Source organism: Carcharhinus amblyrhynchos, chromosome 1 (assembly GCF_965287045.1).
Source record: "Carcharhinus amblyrhynchos chromosome 1, sCarAmb.v2.hapA, whole genome shotgun sequence".
Taxonomy (NCBI): domain Eukaryota; kingdom Metazoa; phylum Chordata; class Chondrichthyes; order Carcharhiniformes; family Carcharhinidae; genus Carcharhinus; species Carcharhinus amblyrhynchos.
The window spans coordinates 149,300,971-149,325,483 of NC_137324.1; the positions used below are offsets into that span (position 1 = coordinate 149,300,971).

The window sequence follows — 24,513 nt, forward strand, 5'->3', positions numbered from 1 at the left end:
AATGTGTTATCAACAGGAGTTGATTTTTGATTTTATTTATTATTGTCACATATATTGAGATACAGTGAAAAGTATTGTTTCTTGCGAGCTATACAGACACAACATAACATTCATAGAGTATATAGAGGAGAAGGAAAGGAGAGGGTGCAGAATATAGTGTTACAGTCACAGTTAGGATGTAGAGAAAGATCAACTTAATGTATGGTGGGTACATTCAAAAGTATGATGGCATCAGGGAATAAGCTATTTTTGGGTTGGTATATCTTTTTGCAGATGGAACAAAGTGAAGAGAGTATGCCTGGGGTGTGAGAGGTCCTTGATTATGCTGGCTGCTTTTCCAAGGCTGTGGGAAGTGGAGACCATATCAATGGTTGGGAGGCTGGTTTGAGTGATAGACTGGGCTATGCTCACAGCCCTTTGTATTTTCTTGCAGCCTTGATCAGAACAGGAGCCATACCAAGCTATGAAACATCCAGAAAGGATGCTTTATGTGGTGCATTTGTAAAAATTGGTAAAAATCACAACAAACATGCCAAATTTCCTTAGCCTTCTGAGAAAGGTGAGGCATTGGTAGACTTTCTTAACTATAGCATCAGCATGGAGGGACCATGATACGTTGTTGGTGATCTGAAGCTCTTGACTATTTCCACCACCACCATTGATGTAGACAAGGACATGTTCTCCATTACACTTCCTGAAGTTGATGACTACCTCCTTCATTTAACTGACATTGAGGGACAGATTATTGTTGTTGCACCATTTCACCAAATTCTCTACTTGTTTTCTATACTCCGTGTCGGCATTGTTTAAGATCCGATCCCCTACGGTGGTGTCATCAGCAAACTTGGAAAATCAAGTTGGAGCAGAATTAGGCCACATAGTTATGAGAAAATTGGTGTGTTGAAGCAATCTTAAACCTCTTTCTAATATATATTTAGCATTTAGCTCTGTGTGCTGTTTAAATTCTAAGTCTCATCCGCTAACCTAAACCCGAGAGATAGAAGTAATCCTTCGGCCGCAATTGAAATAGTTAAATAAGGGAACCAGTTAGAACTGGTCTCTCGATTCTGTCACTTTGTTTCAAAACATATAAATTCAGACATTCGCAGGGTGACCAGCACTGAATGCAACCTTAATGGAGTGTGAGAATTTGGTAGGTTGAGAGAATTTGAGTAGGTGAGAGGGAGGTACCTTCTTTGCTTTTTCTAATTTATTTCACCCTGCAGGAATTGGTTCTTGTTTGGTTAGTATCTATTAAGTTATTCTGTCAATTCTATTCCTAATGTCCAACTATTACAGGAATTTGTGGTAAGATTTATCAAATATATTAAGGAAAATAAATAATTGAATAAAATAATTATATAATTGATTAATGCATATGAGGATGGCAGGACAAGTGATGTGTCTTGGCTGCAACATCTGAGAGCTCCTGGATGACAGTGTGATCCAGAGCAAAGATATCTGCAGTCAATGTCTGTACCTTGAGGAGTTATGGCTCAGAGACATTGAGCTGAAGGCTGAGCTGTGTACACTGCATCAAATCAGGGAAGGGTGACATAGAAACATGAAAATAGAAGCAGAAGTAGGCCGTTTGGCCCTTCAAGCCTGTTCTGCCATTCATTTTGATCATGGCTGATCGTCAAATTCAATATCCTGATCTCACCTCTCCCTATATGGATTGATCCCTTTAGTCCCTTGAGCTACATCTAATTTATTTTTGGAATCACACAATGTTTTGGCCTCTACTGGTTTCTGTGATATTTTTGAGCACCATCCAGCCATGTCCCCAACTACCTGGGAGCTTCAATGGCCTCTGACACCATCCCCCGCCCCCCCCACCCATCCTGGCCAACCCAACATGACCATTGTGCCAGGTCTCCACTAGTGGAAACCAGTAGTGATTCTTGCCATTATCATGCCATACCTGCTACTTTAAATATGTTAATTGGCCTTGCACCCTCTCCAGGCACAATCCGGTTTGGGCCATTAGGAAGGGGGTGGGAGACTTGCCAATTTAAACAGTGAATTCAAGATGCCCATCACCCTCTGGCTGAACAGATTTTTCTTCATGTACCCTCTAATTCTTCTACCAGTCATCTTAAATCTGTGCCTCCTGATAACTGACCCCTCAGCTAAGGGAAACAAATCTTTCCTGTCTACCTGATCATCTCTCATAATTTTGTACACATCAATTAGATCACCCCTTAGCTTCCTCTGTTCTAAGGAAAATACCGTAGTCTATCCAATCTCTCCTCATAGCACCAATTTTAAAGCCCTAGCAATATTCTTGTAAATCTCCTCTGCACTCTGTTCAGAGCAGTTATGTATTTCCTGGAATGTGATGACCAGAACTGTCCACAAAATTCCAGCTGTGGCCTAACCAGCATTTTATACAGTTCCATCATTACATCTCTGCTTTTGTATTCAATATCTCGCCCAATAGGGGAAAATATTCCTGAAGCTTCTTTGACCACTTTGTCCACCTATCTTGCCACTTTTAAGGACTTGCTGATATGTATCCCAATGTCGTCCACTTCCTCAACTCCTCTCAATATCTCTCCATTTATTGAGTATTCCCTTACTTTGTTTGCCCTCCCCAAATGCATTGCATCACACTTTTCTAGATTGAATTCCATTTTCCACTACTCTGCCCACTCAATCAAACATTGATAACATTCTGGAATTGACAGTTAATCTCTTTGCTATCAACTACATAATCAATTTCTGTGTCATCTACAAATTTTTATATCCTGTTTCCCACATTTAAGTCTAAATCGTTAATATATAAAAAAAACAGCAAGTTCCTCAAGACTGAGCCCTGTCGAACATCTCTGGAAACTGCTTTTCATTCTCAGAAACATTTACCGACTGCCACTCGGCCAATTTTGGATCCAACCTGCCATCTTCCCCTTGTCTAAATGTGCAAAGCAAAAATTTTTTTTCAAATAACCTGGATGAAAGTGGTTCTTAAGTTGGCTGATTCATTACTGACGTATGAATGATTTTATAGACAAGTAGATGTGTGAGCAAGCTTGTGTTCTTGTCCTTTCTGAGATCTCTTCAGCTCTTTCTTATGACGTTCCTCACATGATAAAGTGATGTGAGAAACCATAGACCCTTGTGCATTTGCTGATGTGTCAGAAGTTCACTAGGAGGTTCACTAGGCAGATGCTGGAGATGAGGGGGTTGGACTATGAAGAGAGGCTGAATAGACTGGGTCTGTACTTGTTGGAGTTTAGAAGGATGAGGGGGGATCTTATAGAGACGTGTAAGGTAATGAAGGAGATGGATAGGGTAGAGGTAGAGAGATTCTTCCCACTCAGAAAGGACAGCAGGACTAGTGGGCACAGCCTCAAGATAAGGGGGGGGGCAGTTTAGAACGGAGTTGAGAAGGAACTTCTTCACACAAAAGGTAATGAATCTCTGGAATTCTCTGCCCATTGAAGTGGTGGAGGCTACCTCACTAAATATATTTAAGACACGGGTAGATAGGTTTTTGTTAGGCAAGGGAATTGAGGGTTATGGGGAGAAATCGGGAAAGTGGAACTGAGCCACTACAGATCAGCCATGATCTTATTGAATGGCGGGGCAGGCTCAAAGGGCTAGATGGCCTACTCCTCCTATTTCTTATGTTCTTATGTTCTTAGAAGTTTCAATTATACATTAAATATGTTTGCATCCTCATGAATGTGTGAATCATCCTGACTTCTGTTTCATTTTTTTAATTTCCTTCTGTGTTTTTGAAACCTTTCTAGCACTCTTTCTAGGGTGGCAGAGTGGCACAGTGGTTAGAACTGCTGCGTCACAGCACCAGGACCTGGGTTTGATTCCCCGCTCGGGTCACTGTCTATGCGGAGACTGCACATTTTCCCCGTTTCTGCACAGGTTTCCTCCCACAATCTGAAAGACGTGCTGTTTATGTGCATTGGCCATCCTAAATTCTCCCTCCGTGTACCGAACAGGCACCGGAGTGTAGTGACTAGGGGATTTTCACAATAACGTCGTTACAGTGTTGATGTAAGCCTACTTGTGACAGTAATATGTAACTTTAAAACTCTTTCATTGCGCTTTTCACTCCTTTTCTATTAATTATTTGATATCTGCATATATTTAAATTGTTTTCTCTTTAAAAGTATATTCTCTGTTCCATATAAAGGCTGGCTATTATCATGAACTTGGTTATCGAAGATGGTACAATTAATTGCAGGGTCTTATTGTAAAGCTGAAACTTTGTGTTCATATACTGTGTAGTAGTTTTTTGAGAGTGTTAGGAGCTTGGATTTCTAAGATGGTGGGGACTCATGGGCCCCTATCTAAAGAGTCAGAAGGGAACACTTCCTTACCAACTCGTACAGTCCCACTGCCATTTAACTTCTAACAAGCGTGGATTGGCATATGGTGGGACTTCTGCTCCTCACTCAGGAGAAAGTCCTTCCAGGAACAATAGCAGCCAGAAGAGGTCTTATACGAATCCTCCTGAGCCTAGTTTCCAGGAGCCAGAGAAAAAGATTTGTTACTGGTCAAACAGGGAGGGGAGCAAAGCCTAGCAATGTCACAAGAAGGGCAATCAGGGTCTCGGGGGATAGGTCATAGGGCAAGGGATGTCCAGAGCTCACCAGACCTTAAGAAGGGGGCCCCTTCCCACCTGAGATTGAACTCTATTAATTTCCAGGCTTGCCACCCCAAGCTGTCATCCGCCAGCTGGCCAAAAAATTGAGGCTGGGTGGGAAACAGCTATTATGTGGCTTCGCATTCGAAGTCTTGCCTGTCCCAGTGTAAAATCACTGTGAGGTCTCACAGGCAATGGGGGAGTGCAAAATTCTGGCCAAGGACAATTTTCAAAAACCATTTTCAAATTTGATTTTTTTTTAATAATGAATACACTAATGTTGACTTCACAAACTAGTATTAGTCACAGCTGGCAGAACCAGAAAATCTTTTCCTACAGCTGTTTTAGCTGTGCACTGTTTCTCCCCTCCCCCACCCTGCACTACACTAAGATTCAGGTGGAATGAAGTGGTTATAAAAGCGTCCATCAACACTAGTGTAGCTTGCCAAGCCAAGTATTTGGGTTGGAAGTTATACCTCCCCAACTGCTTCAAAACAGGAAGTAAGTCTGTTAAGTGATGGATAGCTCTACTTTGCCTGAGGACAAAAAAAGGCCTTTACTTCTGGGCGCTGAATGAGTTCTGCAGTTGTTCACATTGTGAAAAAACAGACTTGCACAGAAGGACGGTAACTCCCCTTCAGGAGCTGGTCCGGGCACATCTCATCCTTGCTGAAAATATTCCAAACCCGTCGTCCTGACAGAAACAGCCTGCAGCTTTCCAGAGGCTCCATGTTGATTAAATACCAGATGTGTCTGACTTGAGGCTTTTGTTCCATAATGTGCTCACTGCTATTTATCCCCATTCTGGCAGGATAAACTCTCATTGTTGTGGCATATTCCTAATGAGTGCTTGATATATTCATGGCCATGCAGATGTGTGCGCGGCCATGCAGATGTGTGCGCAGCCCCACTAATTTATATAAATATGGTTTTGAACTGTGCGTTTAATTCCCTTCATGGACAGATTCAGGTAGCCAACTGTGACTCATTGAAACTTGTCCAAATTTCAGATTCTTCAGGCAGAACTAATGTAAAAAATGTGTTGAAAAAAGTTTTATGCAATTTATTTTTAAAAAATCCTCAACAACCACAACCCCCACCACCCACCTCTCTCTCCACCCACATACCCACCCACATTATATAGCTTGTTATTCCCATTGGCAGCATTTGCAAAATATTCTCTCCCCTCAGTTTTGTTGCGACATTTTGAATACAGCCATGATATTAAATAGAATTTTTGGCATGTCAGACTAACCAACACTACATTAAAAATCACATTATTGTCTAATCTTAACTATGTCAGTTAATGTTTGTCAAAGGCGGCAGCCTGAAAAAAATTTTCAAGAAATTTGGAACAGACGCTCCTGAGGAACAGAGGATCCTTTTACTCCTATTACAGCAACATGCACTTTTCAAGATCAGATTGAATGCCTGTCTCATTTAATGAATTGGAGTATTTCATGTGATTTATTAAAATTTGCAAACAACCAGGATTTGTGTTTAACCCTTCCGTTACTTTGAAGTAGGGAAAATGATTTTCCTGTACCTGCTCTCTGCAGTTTTTTATGGTCTACACCACTGGAGGTCCAACATTGCCCAGAGTGTAGGATTGGAATTTTACCATTTGTTGGTGCAGAATGGAGGGAATGTTAGACTGGAATTGTTACAGTATAAGATTTCCTTTTCTCCCCTGTGAAGCAGAGGAGAGTGGGGAGTAGAGAATCTAACTGGAACTGAAAAGTCAGAGACCTGTCAGCGTAAAAACACATTAGGTGGAATTTTTCCATTTCTGAAACAGAGGCTAAGGAAAGAAAGCTGCATGACAGACAAGGGAATCAAAGGGATACCACATTTTTTACCAGAAGGGGATGCACGCAGAATTCAGAATAGAGTGTAGGGGTTCTTTCTGTAGCACACTAGAGCTAATTCACAGCAGCACTCAGAATTTGGGCATGGTGGGGTTTGGGATAGTCACTGTTGTCCTTCGTCTTCTTTGCAATGCCAAAGTTTTCATTTTAATTGAGGGCCTTTCAGAAAGGATTCACAGAGTGCCGAGATTCTTCCTGTGAAATGGAGAGGAGCCACAGATGATGGGCAGGCCAGGGACTATGTGAACCACACAGTCAGAAATCAGAAGTAGGAAACAGTGCAGGAGTGCAGCAGGCATGCAGCAGGAGCAATCATCAAAAGCATGGTGTACTCAAGCTGCAGGGAGGGGCAAGGGTTGCATGCTCCACAGGAACAAAGCACAGCTTGGTGTGCAGGCTGTATTACAATCTATGTCTCTGGGCTTGGTGCACTCTGTGCTGGATTACAGAGGGAACATTGATGGTGACTGGGGGCATCCACAACTTGTAGATAGAGAAGATATAATACGGGATGGGAGGATATGTGAAGGTCTCATGGGGAGATTCATCCTCTGTAGGTAACAGTGCATACATACTTCAGGTGGCTTGGGTAGAGGTCCACGTAGGTCAAGGGCACTTCACAATTGATGGGCTCAGGAGAAGTGTCAGAATATCCACCACAACAATGATTGAATCTGGTATTAGTGGTGGATACCAGGGAGTAACAGGTGGTATTTCTATCCCTACATTAGGTACTATTGTGAGGCTCCACATAGACAATGAGGAAGGGAGGGTCAAACTTGGTTCTGAAGTATAAATGCAGCAGCACCATTATCTTGAGGTCCAAAACATGATATTGTGCAAAAACAAGAGTAAGATTGGTTCTGTATGGGAGGGATATGAGGCATGTGGGAGGACTGCTGCACTGGGCTATAGAGGTACTTCTTGAGACACATGCCCATTACACTGGATAGAATCCAGGTCAGTTCATTGCCAAGAAAGCAAGAGGAGGCCAATAATTTCATTCAGCACTGTCAAAGAGTTAGGAAGAACTCAATAGCTTCACATCTAAATACAACATTCCACACACACAGCATCAGATGTTTGAATTCTTTCAAGAAAATATACATAATTTCAGTGACTGTAAGTGCAGGAAGCAATATGGAAAGAGCAAAATGGAGCAGAGAAAAACTGTAGAGGAAATAAATGTAAAGAAATCAGATGAAAGATCCCAGAAAGGAAATTGTAATGAGACAGGAAGCCCAACTGGAAAGAAACATAGTTTATTACAGAATGCAAAGTAAAACCGCTTCCTTGGTGTACACAGGGGACTATAGTTCAGCAGGCCCAGTCTTGGGCCTGCCTTATCAAAGGCTCGGGTAATAATTTTCAGCTGGGGATGCTACTGCCTCTTACCAGAGGAATTCATACTCAACAAGCTACATGGGAAGATCGATCAGTGATTCCCCATGGACCTCATGGGTGTTATCACAGGAATAAAAATTAATGAGGAAAATGAACCATAACAGAAACCTGTTAGTATTTTTTCATACCACTCTTTACAGTAAGCAGGTCCCAATGCAAGAGTCCTTGAGGAAAGTGTATAATTTCAAATGATCTTTTATCAGCCAAAAGTCCGTAATCAACTGTAAAGTTGGGCATCTCTCCAGACACCATAACATTTGAGCCCCATGCACTAACAAGCACCCACAATGTGTCTGTAGCCTCCCATGAACTCCAGTGAGGTCAGTTCTGGAGGGCACCAATGGCACAATCTTAATATAAATGTAGGCATTATGGTCTATACAATTTTGGGGCAACATTTGTAGTTTGACTTCTAGAAATTATTTTCTTAAAATGTAATTAAGTTGTAATGTATTTTGGAGCTTTTTACTGCAGATGTTTAGAACAAATAAATACAGAAGAGGGGATAGGAAAGGATTTTATTAATGAAAATGAAAAGCTAATTAAACAGAGTGGACTGACTGGGGATGATAAAGAGAATTTTGCTTATGGAGGGTAAAAGCATGAAACATTGCTGACTGAGCAACTTGAGAAGACATTGACCAAAGGACAGAAAATCAAGCAGTGAATAAGGGACTTTTTTCCAGACTGAATGAATATCCCTCAAGGGCCATATATCAAAGCTTGAAGATGTTACAGTACAGGTACCATTAATCTTTGAAGAATATTTGAATTGATGGCAAAGTTGCTGGTCAGAGGCATGAGCATTTTGAGGGCCAGAGCTCTTCAATGAGTGAACTGCTTGTTCAGAAGCAGCACTCACTGGCAGCTTGCTCTTTGGGCAGGGCAGAAATCCAGAATTCCCACTGGAGTTGAACCAAAAAGTAGAAATGCACCTTTTTCTCAGCAGTTTTTAAAAATTCATTTACGAGATATGGGCATTGCTCACTAGGCCAGCATTCATTGCCCATCCCTATTTGCCCTTGAGGAAGTGGTAGTGAGCTGTCTCCCTGAACTGCTGCAGTCGCTCTGGTGTAAGTACACCCACAGTGCTGCTATGTCATTCCTTGATTTAGACCCAGCAGCAGTGAAGGAATGGCAATATATTTCCAAGTGAGGGTGGTGAGTGACTTGGATGAAAACTTCCAAGTGGTGGTGTTCCCAGGTACCTGCTGCCCTTGTCCTTCTAGATAGTAGTGGCCATGGATTTGGAAGGTAGCAATCAAGTGAGCTGCTTTGTCTTGGGATGGTGTTCAGTTTCAATCATCCATGCAAATGGAGAGCAAAACATTTCTCAACATTGAATCAGCATTCTGCATAAATCATAGATCCCTGATTTGCTGATTCCAAGTAGGTTTTCATCTGAACCAAAGCCATCCAGATCAAGGCCCCCCCAAGATATATGCTTGTTGGTGAATTGGGAGCAAGAATGGTGTGATTAGTTAATCATTATGGCTTAAGGCTTTCCAAATCAAGACTAAGTAGTCTTAATAGATTTAAAAGTCAGATATTAGATGAATTTCAACACAGAGAAATGTGAATTTTGAAAGGGGACAAAATGAGCATTGGAAGATAAAACATTGAATGGAGTGGAAAGATGGAGCAGTTTGGTTGCACATGTATGTAAAGACACGTTGATGCATTTGTAAAACAACTGATTGGAGCACAGATTTTCCATATAAGGATTTAAAAGAAAAGCAAGACGTAATAGTAAAGTTACATAAATTATTGATTGGGGCAAAGTTTTGAGTGCTCTCTGTTTAGAAGATGTCAAGACCATGGGGAAGATACTGAAGAAAAGGTAATACCAGGGAAGATAAGCTTTTGATATGAGAGACTAGAGTAACTGATTCTTTTCTTTTCTGCCAAGAGATGGTAATGTTCAAAGTTATGAGACCTTCCTGAGTTAAATTGGGAAAAGCTGCTTCCATTGGTTGATGCTTATATAGTGCATCGATATGAGATTATTATCAAAATAACAACATATGTCTGACAAGACTTTGATGAATATGGTTATAAGAGCATGGACAGTGGTGAAAGCAGAATCTGTAATCAATTTAGTAAGGGAAGTTGAAATATTCAAAATGGATATTAATAGATGTGGGGAAAAGGCAAGTGAATGGGATTAAGTGAATAGAGTTAGTAATGGGCCAAACGATCTTCCATCCTGTAAAATTCCATCTGAACCTTGTTGGTGAACGACAACAATTATCCAAAATACTTAATTTATGCTTGTCAGATCTTGCACACTGTTTTTAGAGTCACAGTTCTTGCTGTGGGCGCTTTCTTGGAGCGGATGAAAGAGATTCCTGGATATTCGTCTCCAATAATTGTGAAGCTGTGTGAATAGGTTAGAAAATGCATGGAGAATTCACAACAAGCAACGATGGAATACCCATTTTTTTAAAAATTTTCCCGTGGAAAACGTTCCCGATTGTGGAAACAACTTGGTTTTTCCTGGTTTTGTCACCTTGGTTTTGTATATCAGCTGGGTGGATTCATTGTAATAAAATAAGACTTCCTGCTTTTTGGAAAAAAAGTTTTAGTGGCTCACCACTTGCCTCTGTCAGGGTGTTTTGCCATCAGTTTACATGTTACTGTAACAGAGCTAGAGTGTTATCATCCTATTTCCTTGGCTCCAGATGCCATAATTTCTAATTCTGTGATATTGTCCATGATTCTATGTAAGTAGAAAAGGATGGAAAGTATAACCAATTAGCAGGAATAAATATTAGTTTGCCTGCCTCAATTCCATCCACTGTTTTTCAGCAACTGAATAAGACAAATTCACACCAATACGCAAGAGTAGAAAAGGCCAACATTGCAATGTGATGAAATGATGTTCGAAGTAACAGGTCATGCTGAACTGTGAGAACAATCTTTCACTTATTTCTTTGTTGACATCTTTTGCATAAATATGAAGATGCCTTTGGACAATTATATTTACAGCTAAAATTATTAGAGACAAAGTGTTAGGCACCTCAAGGAGAAGGGGAAACCCACTGGTGGTTTGGTTGGGTCGTGGGTATGGCTTTCCTGCTGTTGACCCCTCTGGAGGACATGCAGCCTCTGTCTCCATTAGTCCTCAGGCATACTGAAGAGAGACCACCTTCAACTGAGCTGGCAACCATCATATGCAGCAGGGAACCATTCTACTGCCACTAAAACACTGATGCACCTGTAAAATCGGAACCAGTTGGGTTCATAATCTGCTAAGTTGTCTGCCCACCTTCATGGTGTGTGGGCATCGTGTGGGTTCCCACTCATTTATAAAAATTTCTTCAGCAATGGGAGTATTCAAAAGAATTTGTCTATCCTAATGCACAAAACACAGAAAGTAGCATTCAGCTGTAGCAAGCAATTGGGAAGCAAATGGTATGTTCCAAACCCACTTCCAAACCCACAGACAACTATTAGTAAGGATAGGCAACAACACCTCCTCCACGATCATCCTCAACACTGGTGCCCCACAAGGCTGTGTCCTCAGCCCCTTACTATACTCCTTATACACCTATAACAGTGTGCCCAAATTCCCCGTCAACTCAATCTTCACATTTGCCGATGACACCACTATGGTGGGTTGGACCTCAAACAATGACAAGACGGAGTACAAGATAGAGAATCTGGTGGAACTGGTGTGACAACAATAATCTTTCCCTCAATGTCAGCAAAATGAAAGAAATAGTCATCGAATTCAGGAAGCATACTGGAAGACATGCCCCTGTCTACGTCAATGAGGACTAAGACAGCTTCAAGCTTTTAGGTGTCCAGATCACCAACAACCTGTTCTGGTCCTTCCATGCTGACACTACAGTTAAGGAAGCCCACAACGTCTCTACTTTATCAGAACACTAAGAAAATTTGGCTATGATTCTCACCAACTTCTCCAGATGCACCATAGAAAGCATTCTTTCTGGTTGTATCACAGCTTGGTATGGCTCCTGCTCTGTCCAAGATTCCAAGAAACTACAAAGGGTCATGAACAAAGCCCAGTCCAACTGTCAAACCAGCCTCCCATCCATTGGCTCTGTCTACACTTCCCATTGCCTCAGAAAAGCAGCCAGCATAATTAAGGACCCCACACACCCCAGACATACTCTCTTTCACCTTCTTCAATCAGGAAGGAGACATAGAAGTCTGAGGACATATACCAACCGACTCAAGTACAGCTTCTTCCCTGCTGCCATCAGACTTTTGAATGGAGCTAAGTTGATCTTTCTCTACACCCTAGCTATGACTGTAACACTACATTCTGCACCCTCTCCTTTCTTTTCTATGTACTGTATGCTTTGGCTGTATAGCAGGCAACAAAAAATACTTTTCACAATATACTAATACATGTGACAATAATGATCAAATCAAAGCAGTTAGCCTTTTTTGCAATGTGGATGGAGTTTACAAATAAGGATGTTTTGCTGCAGTTGTGCAGTGTTCCTTGGTGAGGCCCACTGTGAAATACTGTGTACAGTTTTGTTCAAGGCAAAATATACTTACCTTATAGAAAGTGCAACAAAAGTTCACTAGATTCATTGCAGGGATGGGAGGATTTCGGGGTTGGGGGCGGGAGGAGGAAAATAGGCCGAAACAGTTTTGATTTTAGAAGTTAAGAAGTGATTTTATTGAAACTTATACGATTCTGTAAAGTAGATGCAAGGAGGCTGTTTCCCTTCGCTGGAGATTCTGGGACTAGGGGCCGGTCTCAGGATAAAGCCATTTAGGACTGAGATGAAGAAAATGTATTGATTGTAAAGATTGTACATCATTGGAATTCTCTACCCCAGAAATATCTGGTCCTCAGTCAGTTGGAGCATATTCAAGCCTGAGACAGATATCTTACTGGACTCTGAGGCTATCGCGATATGAGCATCAGGAGAAGTGGAATTGTAGTCAAAGAACAGCCATGATCTTATTGAATGGTGGAACAGGCTTGAGGGACCACATGGCCTACTCCTGTTCCTATGTCCTTAATACAATTTTGATGTTTGAGACTTCAGAGATAAAGAACTGCTCTGCGATTGGCTCAGTAATGTGTATGATAGCCAGTTACTTTGTAAGGCTGTGCCACAACATAAAGACTATTTAACTGCCTGGAACTGTTATTAGACTGTGTTAGCAGAGGACAGTTGTGTGAAGTGCTGTGAATGAATCAGAGTATGATGGACTTTCTCATTTGTTGCAGGCTTTGATGCGTCCAGGACGAATTGATCGCATAATATACGTACCATTGCCCGATGCAGCCACTCGGACAGAGATTTTCAAACTACAGTTTCGTTCCATGCCCATCAGTGATGATGTGAATTTGGATTGCCTGGTTGCCAGGACAGAGAAGTATTCTGGAGCTGAGGTAAGCACCAAAGTATTACACCTAGAGTCCAACTTCAGTTAGATTGGAGAATCTGAGGTTGTTCTCCTCAAGGAAGAAAGATTTCATAGAAATGTTCAAAATTATGAGGGATTTAGACAGGGCAGATGGGGAAAAATTGTTCCCATTGACAGAGGAGACGACATTCAGCAGAAGTTGATTTAAGATGATTGGCAAAACACCGATGGCAACATGAGGAAAAGATTTAACAAAGCAAGTGGTTAGGATCTAAAATGCATTTCCTGGAAGTGTTGTGGAGGCAGATTCTATAGTACCTTTTAAAGAGAATTGGATTGACACTTGAAGAGAAAAAATTTATAAGATGACATGGGGGTGGGGGGAGAAGGAAGAGGAGAGCATTGGTGACACCACCTGATTTGCTCTTGCAGAGAACTGGCGTGGAAATGACAGCTGAATGGCCTCCTTCTCTGCTGTACCCATTCTATGATTCTATGAACTGCAAATTGAGGGTGTTTTCAAATCCAGACTTCATAAATCAAAAACTGTTGTGATAAATTACATGGAAGTTTCCTCTTTCAGCTCTTAAAAGTACTTAATAAACAAATTTGGATAGTTAAGATCAAATTCCCAGGGAGCACAAGTCCAAAAATACAGAATTGCTCTTGTTTAATTTAATTGGCAGTCATATGGCAATTTCACTAAGCAAAATTGGATAGCATGAGATGGTGACCTGTCACACACGTGCACCAGATGGTATTATTTTGAAGTTGTCAGGGAGATTTATTGCTTGGATAATATGAAAAGACAAGAGCTGTATGTTGTGTCTGACCCAGGCTGTAAACTTGGCATCAGTATGCCAGAACTGTTACTGGATATATGCCATCTCTCCTCTTAATTAGCCTGTGCATGGATTAGGACAGAGCTTGTCAACACAATTTTCCACTCTTGTCCGATGCCGTTTCACACCACTTTCTGAGGGAACCCACCAAGCTCAGTTGAAATACACTGTGTGCCGATCACCTGTTTGTGCTGATCACCTGTTTCTTTTCACTTTGAGTCTTGCTGATTGCTGAATCCCTACAAGGGCAACCCTCAGATCAATTCATCTTTGAGAGTGTAAACAATAGCCACTCTCTCCACGAACATACGCCCGGCAGTTTGTCTAAGTCTACTTAGACATACAGACACAGTGGGTGTTTAAAACTGTCTCCAAAGGAAATGGCAGCTTGACATGTCAGCGCATGTGTTCAGCAGTCACTTTGTACATCTTTGTTTGGGGCAGATGTTTAGCAAAAACACTGATCAAATTGAACTCAGTTGCAATGAATTCAACCCAGTCTGAATCTATTGTTGCTGCATCCAGGGTAATCAAATTCTGGAAGATGAGAGTTTTATGAGTAAAAGACAACTAAACAGTCAGTGAGAGAGGATGGACAGCTTTAAGTTACAACAGCGCAGGCCTGTAATCAGAAGAGTCTGCAGGAACGGATATTTCTTGTCACAATTTTAATCACAGCTGTTGAAAGCTATACTGCATGCAGCCGAAGTGTTCTGGTCATTTCTTTGCAATGTTTCAGCTGAGACCCTGCAAAAGAATTTGGGTCATGCTTAAAATAACTCTTCACTGGTGTGAAAATAAAATTCTCAGCAAGTACTTTGCTGTAATGAATTTGAACAATGTTGCAAAGGATGGCAAAATGGGTGGCTGACCATTCAAATGAAACAAGATTCAAACTATTAATTAACCTGAAAAAAAGCAAAATATTGCAGTTGCTGAAAGCTTGAAATAACAGAAAATGCTGCATTCATTTTGCAGAGAGAAGTGGACTTAACATTTCAGATTGATGACCTTTCATTATGATGACCTCTTCAACATTGCTTCCTTTTTTGTGGTCTATTGATTTTTCTTTGACTGTTCTTTGTTCAACCCCTGCATGTTGATAAGCTGAATGGAGCAATATGGGTGAGAAAGGCTCCTGATCCCCAAAGTATTATGGATTTCAGTTAACCTGATCAGGGGTATATGAGGCCATTCACCAGTAAAAATATCAGTGAACATGTCTGATTGTCTGCTCTCATACGGTTAGGCTCAGTATCTCTTTTAAAGCCACCCACTTTGGTCATCAGTTCAAACCAAGGCATTCTTTATAATTTTTTGGAAAAAAATTGATCCACCCAAATTATTCATTGCAATCAAGCATTTAAGTGTCAATTTGGATGGAAGTCGGGCAGGGTTATTTCAAAGGAAAATGGGAAGCTAGATGGCTTTAATAGATAACTCAATTTCTGAAGAAAGATGGAATGGAGGAAAATAATGAGAAGAGAAGCTATGTGAGAGTTGATACCGCCTTGTTGGGTGTAGCAGTGGGAAGATTAATGTTTCTTTCTCAAAAATCATTGCAAAAATATGAAACGTTGTTCAGGCTTGTTTTGCACTTTGAATAATTTAATTGTAACATTCTGTTATGTTGATGTTAGGAGATGTTCCACATATTGAACATTACATTTCACCCTAAAAAGTTATTCCTTTGATGCTTCGTTTCCCACCACCGCCTCCCCCACCCCGCTAAATTTTGCATCCCTTAATCCTGCCATAAATCACATTATGTTGGTGGACAGCCAAGAAAGCTCAAAAATGCTCACTCTCACTTTAGAGTACCAACCTCCCACTTGAAAATTAGCAATAGAAGCACTGAAGACACATGAGGGAGGGGGAAAATAAATTATCTGTAGATTTGTGCGAAGTTACTCCTGAGTTTATCTGGGAATGATGAGTTTCTGCCAATCACAGAGGTTAAAGTGGATTGACTGAACATCATAGCAGTGTGTTTGATGTGTTTCTGATAGTTTACCTTTATCTGTCTTTGGCAGCAGGACAGGCTTTGCTGAAAGTAGCACACAGTGTTCTTTCTAAGATCAAGACATTGTTTATTTCTTTTTTGACATTTCTCTCCATTACAAAGTACCTTTGTGTTTTGACCTTCACAACAACTGGTTCTTGCAGTTAATGAGTTACATTTGTTTATACTATAACTTGGCAAATATTGGCTGAATTACATTGTACTTTATTTCAACCATAAATGCACCACTAAAAAAAAGCTGATTTGTTTATTGATAATCCATTTGGCACTCTGAATAGGTGTGAAATTTGGGCAATATTTTGACATTTCACATCAATTTACTGAGTAACTTTTTTAAGGTGGGGTGGTTGAGTAAAGTTGTGTTTATAGATACAAAGCTTTATAAAACAATTTATTTGGTTTCTGCAAGTAGATTTCTCTAGGCGAAAAGATGTTTGCGCAGTTACTACACACCAGTTTTTTCCTTGGACTTTTTGATTTCAGGTAAATTTAATAAATTATAAATAAAACAACTGACAAATGTTATACTTGGTCAATGAGTTGTTTTGATAAAATCTGAAATTTTTTTTAACCCATCAAGAAGGCTTCTGCAACCTGTGACCCAATGGCCACATTTAGCCCTGCAAAGCTCCTCAATGAAATGGGTTTCATTGACAAGGCCAGCATTGTTACCCATCCCTAATTGCCCTTGAACTGAATGACTTGATGCAGAGGGCATTAAGGTCAACCATATTGCCATGAATCTGGAGTCACACATAGGCCAGAACTATGGGACATTATTGAACCAAATAGATTTTTAAAACAATCGACAATGGTTTCATGGTCACTATTACTAATATCACCATTAGTTTTTCGTTCCAGATTTATTGACTAAATTTAAATTCCATTGGCTGCCACGATGGGATTCAAACCCATATTCCCACAATACTAGCCTGGACCTCTGGATTATTTGTCCGGTGACATTACCACAATGCAACCACTTCTCCCTCTATGTGTGGGGACCCATTGTCCCCACCCAGCCCCAGAGCCACTGAGCAAAATGCAATTAGGACCAGTCTGCAAATTTGAAGATTTTTGCAAGGGGCTGCCCCTTCAGTCACAACTGTTTCTCTCCCTGTTTGCTGCTGTTAGGTGCACCACTGAGCCCCACTTTCCCCCATTTCTCCCTATTCTCCCCCTGCTTCCCTCAGCTCTTGCCATTTGCCCCCAGCTCTCCATTTCACCTTTGCCCCTCTCCCACTTGCCACTGCACTCACCCCCAAGCTTTTGCCGCTTTCCCCCGACTTGTGCCATTTGCCCCCAGCTTTCTCTTTCACCCCTACCTCTCTCTCGTCTTTTATCTGCGCTCTCACTGCATTCCCGCAGCTCAATAGTTTTCCCCCACCTCTCACCATTTGCCCCTGGATCTCTCTTTCATCCCTGTCCCTCTCCCCATTTTCCCCTGCATTTTCACTGTATTACCGCCAGCTTGCGCCATTTGCCCCTGGTTTTCTCTTTCATCCCTGCCCCTCTCCCCACTTTCCCCTGGACTCTCACTGCATTCCCCCAGCTCTCGCCATTTGCCCCTAGCTCTCTCTTTCACCCCTGCCCTTCTCCCCACTCTCCCCTGCGCTCTGACTGCATTCCCCCAGCTCTTGCCACTTTTCCCCGGTTTACGGCATTCATAATGTTGTGCCAAACTTTAACTTTCCAAATTTTGCTCATGGACTCCTTGAGTGAGAGAAAAATTTGGATTGTGTGCAATCCCCCGAAAATGAGAAGGTTGGGCTACAAGTCTGGGCTACACAGAAACCACTGTGCCAAATTGAGGTTGTGTTTTGAATTGTTTGTTTTTCTCATAATTTCTTCCAACTTTTTTTAAAGTTTGTTGATTTGTATTTGTTTCCAATGATTTGGGGGGTTTTATTTTACACCGTACAGGTGTGAACACCATTAATAAATCACATTAGTCTGTATTGTCCTGGCTCCCCAATGTCAGATTTGGAGGTTACCCCAAAGATGTGCTAGGGAATCTCTCTGGGAAGTTCCCAAGTAAGAGTTTAGGTGGCAATTGTCCACAAAGGTTACCATCACCTGGACAATTGTGCTGTGCTGGGAACCACCCGACAAAGCAATTTAGTTCGCTAACTTCAGATGGTTCTGCCAATGTTACAATAACAGTTACTCTGACAGAGTTAGAAGAAATGAAAGCACTTACAATTTCAGCATAATTATTTCAAAGCCTCAGACTGGTCCTCACAAGGGGATCCTTGTACTCCCGAATCCCCAGGTGAACTTTTCCTTCACCCTCCATCTAAGCAACCCCTCCCACCACACCCACTCCCAAGTCCCAAGTATTCCCCAAACCCTTTACTTTTTCTCTGGCTTGTTATTTCCAATGGGCTAATGCTGTAAAAACGGGGACTTTTCCTCCCCCATTCTGTTTCTTTTGAACTTCAGTGCTGGACTCGGCAATGCCCACTGCTGCCTGGATCTCATTCGGCCTGAGTCAGGATGGTTGGGCAAGATAAATACTTCAGAATTTTTGCGTAGGTAAATGAGTACAGAGAGGCAATCCGACCCTAACTGCCACTCCTGAGGAAATTATGGACCATTATTATGGCCTTGCAAAGGAAAGTTAATTTGTTCTTATCAAAGTCTCCTTATTTATTGAGGCATGAGCTTCCTTACTGACACTTAGCTTGGTACTAGGGCTGAACTTTGCTTTAACAAAATAAAAACATAGAAATGCACAGCAAATAAATTAGCTTCCAAAAGTGAAAGCCAAGTTAATATTTATATAGACATTATTTGATCATATTGTCACCTTTGAGTTGTCAATTATGTGTCACTCCGTGTTTTTACTGTATAATTAGTATAGGATTGCAGAAATGCTGTCATTTGAAAAGGTGCCACCTTCTGGATGAGATGTTAAGTTTGAACTCTGCCTGTTAAAGATACTATGGGATAGATTTTATGGGTTGCGATATTCCTCCCCCACCCCCCACCCCCCAAACAGTTGGCAGGGAACCCACCCACTCAAAAACCGGCTGCTGCCCCACAATCATTTTATAATGGGAGCAGAGCATTAATTGTTTAAGGTTGAGACTTTCACCCCATCTGGGGAGGAAGTCCCACGTTAGCGAGCCAATTGGAATGACCAGCAGTTTTGTAGTCCCAGCAGCGCCAGGTTAGAGTAGTGGCTATTGCTGGGACTACAGTCAATAGTCACTGAAGAAGAGAAAAAGGAGAATGGAGCCCACACTGAACGTTAATTCCAGAGTATCAATGGGGCCTGGCTGATAGACCTTAGCAAAGGGTGTAAGAGTGAGGGAAGATAGATTGATTCAAGAGACAAGGGGATTGAGTCATGACCTTGTTAGAATGGGTGTGGGGGTGATTGCCTGCAATGATCAAGGGCTGCCCCAAAAGGATAGCAACCTTCTTCTTCTGCAGTTAAAATAGTGACAGCAGCTGAATGAGACACTTAAGTAGCCATTAATTGACCATTTAATAGCCTCAGTAGGCTGGTGGGTTGCAGCATGACATTTTCCCTACCCATCATAAAATGGAAGACAAGTCAAGGTGGGCAGGAAGATTGTGGGAAGACCACACAATGTTTTATGAGCCTCACCCCAGCCTTCAGATATGCTATTGGGAGGCTGTAAAATTCCACCTCATGTTGTTATTCAAAGAGAAGCAGGAGATTCTCCAAGATTCCTAATCAAATTTCCTCCCTTAAAAACACTAACTGGTTTTTCATCTCCATAGTGTTGGTCGGAGCCTGTTTTTTGCACATTGGCAATAGTATTTATAACAAGAATGGCTGAACTTTCACAGTCAAACCAGCATTTTTGAATTGGAGAAATGCTCTTTTTGGGCCTTTGTTCAGGCTTAATCTTATGGTATTTTTAGTACTTTATCATAACATACAACTGAAAGTGATTTTTGCTTATCTGTAAATTAAAACCTCAAAATTATTATGAGTTGTGCTACCACATGAATCCTTAACAGATTGAATCATTTGGCATAGCAGGACATCATTTGATGCATTGATTCTTAGAATGCTGTATCTAATTAGTATCACTCCCCTTTTCATTCCTCATTTCCCTGCAAATTATTCCAATTCAGTTTATCCAATTCTCTTTTGAAAGTTGCCATCAAATTTGTTTCTACCGGTGCTTTCAGGTAGTGCAATCTAGATCATTATGACACGCTCTGTATTTCTTTCCTCATGTTCATAGATTGTAGTATTTACCGTGCAGAATGAAGCCATTTGGCCCATCAAGCCTGCACTGGCAACAATCCCACCCAGGTCCTATCTCTGTGACCCCATTAATTATCCTTCTGAATCCCCCTGACAATAAGGGGCAATTTAGCATGGCCAATCAACTTAACCTGCACATCTTTTGACTGTGGGAGGAAACTGGAGTACTCGGGGGAAGTCCATGCAGACATGGGGACAACATGCAAACTCCATACAGACAGTTACCCAAGGCAGGAATTGAACCCGGGTCCCTGATGCTGTGAGGCAGCAGTACTAACCACTGTGCCATCGTGCTGTCCATTTTGCCTTTGGTTCTTTTGTCAGTTGCTTTAAAAAGTGACATCAGACTACCAATCCTTCTGACTGAAAGAAACAAGATCTTATTTACTCTATCAGAACCCTTTCTGATTTTTTTCTCCCCTTAACCTTCTTTGCTTTAAAGGGAACAAGCCTAGCTTCCCCATCTCTCCAATCCATCTGAGGTCTTTCATCTCTGGTACCATTCTAATAAATCTCCTCTGCACCCCATTCCCTCCAGCCAAGAGCTTGACATCCTTACGAAGGTACGCTGTTCAGAATTGGCCAACATTTCACCAGCTGTGAGATAACCAGTGTTTTATAAATATTTAGTGTGGCTTCCATGCTTTATAGTCAATATCTTTATTTACAAAGTCAAGGATGCCTTATTAACAGACTTCTTAATTTGTCATGTACCTTCAAAGATTTATGTGCATACATCCCTGGGTGTCTATGTTCCTCCTTTAAAACTGCACCACTGACTTACATTGCCTCCCCTCTTTCTTGTTACCAAAATTATCACTTCACAATTCAAATTTGATCTGTCATAATTCTGCCAGGTAAAGACCTCTAACTGCTTAAAGAACTTCATTGTGGTTATTTTAATGGTCAGTGAAGAAATCTTGATAATTCTTTTTTAATTCATAAATTTTCCTTATCTCTTCTTGCCTCCCTTTATCCCACTGAACTCTAGGTTTATCCAAATCAGCGGTGACAGCTGTTGCCTCTTTTTGAAGTTCTAATTTGCATTCAAGAACAAGCATTTTTCCTGCTACTCCTCACTGTTAATACTGGACCCACTGTTCTCAATTTCTTTCAAACCATATTTCTTCCATGTTTTGTCATTGGCTTTTCTGCTATCTGCTTTGTTATAGCTTGTTCATGTTTTTCCTACACTTTATTCAAGTCTTGAAGTCTTTCCAACTGCTATTACCTTTTTACTGTTTAACGTAATTGCTCCAATGTCAATTTTAAACCAAGAGTTTCTAACTCTTCTGACACATCTTTAGCAAGTACATCAATCGTAGCAGTAGATTCACAAAAAGCAATTGGTTTCTTCAAGCCACCACCACAGCACTGTTCTTCTGTTGAAAAACTGAACCTCTGAAGAGTCCTGCTTTTTCTGACCACTGGCTGAACTTGATTTTTTTGATCTTTTTGATCTTTTGAACTTGATCTGATTTTTTTCCCCAACCAGCTTTCAGCCTAAGCTATAGGCTGATTTCTCAGTGGTCTAATGTCACAGCCAGGATTTCTAATTAACTTCTAATTAAATTTAGGCTTTGATAAAGGGTTATCTGGGCTCGAAACATAAGCTCTAGCGTATCCTTATAGATGCTGCCAAACCTGCTGAGATTTTCCAGCATTTTCTCTTTTGGTTTCTAATTAAGCAGTCCTCTCACAAACCTGAACCTGGTTTCTCGGTTTCAGTTAAGTAGTGTTTCAAAAAACATAAGCTTTGATACCATAGTCAATGCAGACAGAGCTTCCAACCGCCAATTCCATCACATACTTCAAGGAAAAACACAATCAAGCTCATCAAACATGCTTTTCCTCTAAGAAATAAATGCTGGTTATCATTTATTAACCAATATCTTAAGCGAATAACTTTTTTTGTAAGTTTTCTAACTGATCTCTAACTAAGTGATTTTCTAATTTATTTTGTTTAAAATTATTGTCTTTAAAGTGCCCCTACATCTAATGTTAGGCAGTCGGCCATGTAGTTTTATCCCTCTTAGACAGTGGTGTAATTTGGAATCCTCCTTTAAGAGCTCCGTTTGCAACAATGAGATCTTTTGGTGGTTTTTTTCAAAATTACAAACAGTTCAACTTTAATGAGTGAGGTTTCAGAGAGGCTATAAGGCTGTTGCCCCTTCTATCACTGTGGAAGTCTATCTCTGACTATTTGTTCAAAGTCCAGTATATTTTTACACCCAAATACTGGTTTCAATCTAGGTTTACTAGTTAGCACTGTTGCCTCATAGTGCCAGGGACCTGGGTTTGATTCTCAGATTGTGTAGAGTCTGCATGTTCTCCCTCTGTCTGCATGGGTTTTCTTCGGGTGTTCTGGTTTCTTCCCACAGTCCGAAAGATATGCTGCTTAGGTGCCATGCTAAATTTTTCTTCAGGATACCTGAACAAGTGCTGGAGTGTGGCAACTAGGGGATTTTCACAGTAACTTCATTGCAGTGTTAATGTAAGCCTACTTGTGGCTAACAAATAAACTTTTACTTTTTCTTAGCCACTATCTCTGTGCTGCCTAGACTCTCTATGAAGCAACTTTTGTCCTGCTTAGGTGCAACAGAGTAGCAGTGTAGGCCACTGTCATATGCTCAGCAAAAGTATTATTTTCAAAAAGGCTCAATACATATGTGTCCTGCCAGTTGCATTATGAATTAATTTTCTAGATAACACAACTTCATAACAAAGTCTTTTGACATTCTGACACAGAATGGAAGAGATTAAATAAGTAATTCATCATGAGGAGCAAAAAACAATTTTCAGCGGGAGCGTAAAGACAATCCAAAATAAGGGCCAAGACACAATTCAGAGTAATAACTGTGGTAGCAGAAAGGAGGAGACATGATCATTAGAGACTGCTGCCTACATACTGCTGTGATCTACACGTTATCTGAAGGGGTGTTTCATTGCATAAATGTCATAATACTGAAAGATATCTGAGATTTTCTCCTTGTAATTTTTGGAAATTGGACTATACTGATCCACTTGGACTATTTCTGATCCACTTAATTTATCCAAAGGTTTCTGAAATATATTGTTCTATTCTTGCTCAGAACTCCGAAGTGGAAAGTAGAAAAGAAACTCAAAGTAAGCCTTGGTTCAGGTCATTTTGGATGTGTAGGGTTCTATATTCTCTTGTCTCAGCAGGAAGGACATCTTGCTGGTGGTCAACTCTGGTGAATACTGTTTGCTTTGGCACTAGCTGTGTTCCTGTTTCAAGTTCATAGTGTGACATTGCGTAAGTGTGCCAGAGGAGATGGTTGTTAGCCGCATATCAAATCCCTCATTGCATGAAGCTGTTTCAATGAATAGGCACCATCATAAATCTCCATCTCTGCTGACTAAGGTAGAGGAACTGTTTATGGAGCCAAGAGTCTTCACACTTCCGACTCTGCAATGAACCAGATCTAATTGAAAAGTTCACATTGTAAAAAAATGAGTTTGAACATTTGTAATTTTTTGAACTTGCAGTAATTTTTTTCAAATAGTGGAAAAGCCTGTTTAAATCAGATAGTTGATTGTTTGCACTTCACTGAAGTACACATAAAGATTGGATGGTAGCCATTAGCAGTCACTGGAACCATTGTTTCTCTTGCACATGTTGCAGAAAAAGTAGTCTCTGTGCTGTCAAAAAAAAATCAGAACTTAGTACCCATTGATTGAAAGTCAAAAAAAAACATCAGCGCAGCAACAATGAACTTGAATGTGAGAGCTAATTGCCAATTAATCCACAGCCGTATAAATGCAGTTACAAAGTGAAGTCACATGTCCAAACAAACTCTGAAATGCATTAATCATTGATTAATGAACACCTTTGTGTTTATTGTTGTCTTGATGAACTGCTTCTCAGTAATTTAATTTGTGAAAAAAATTAACAAGGCAAGATACAGTAGGTTTCTAAAGATTATACATACACTTCTCCTAGCTAGCTACTAGGATCCTGCATGTGGTGAGATTGGATAGTTTCACTCTAATTCTTAAGAATGCCTTTTCCAATTCAAAAATAGTCTTAAGAACTGAGAGGGTATAATTGTCGAGCTGAGGCTCTTTTCTCCAAAGACTGAGAGGTTACCCGATATAACAATGTTTAAATTTGTGAATGAGTTTGATAGGATAAATGTTTC

General features: G+C 40.8%; 1 protein-coding gene across 4 annotated transcripts in view; it reads left to right on the forward strand.

Annotated features, from left to right (window-relative positions):
• afg2a (AAA ATPase AFG2A) overlaps positions 1–24,513 on the forward strand; it is a 445,255-nt gene that overhangs the window by 363,004 nt on the left and 57,738 nt on the right. For all 4 annotated transcript variants that reach the window (XM_080193527.1, XM_080193521.1, XM_080193533.1 and 1 more), the window contains one exon: positions 13,100–13,264. In XM_080193527.1, the coding sequence (XP_080049653.1) occupies positions 13,100–13,264 (165 nt within the window). The remainder of the gene's footprint in view (positions 1–13,099; positions 13,265–24,513) is intronic.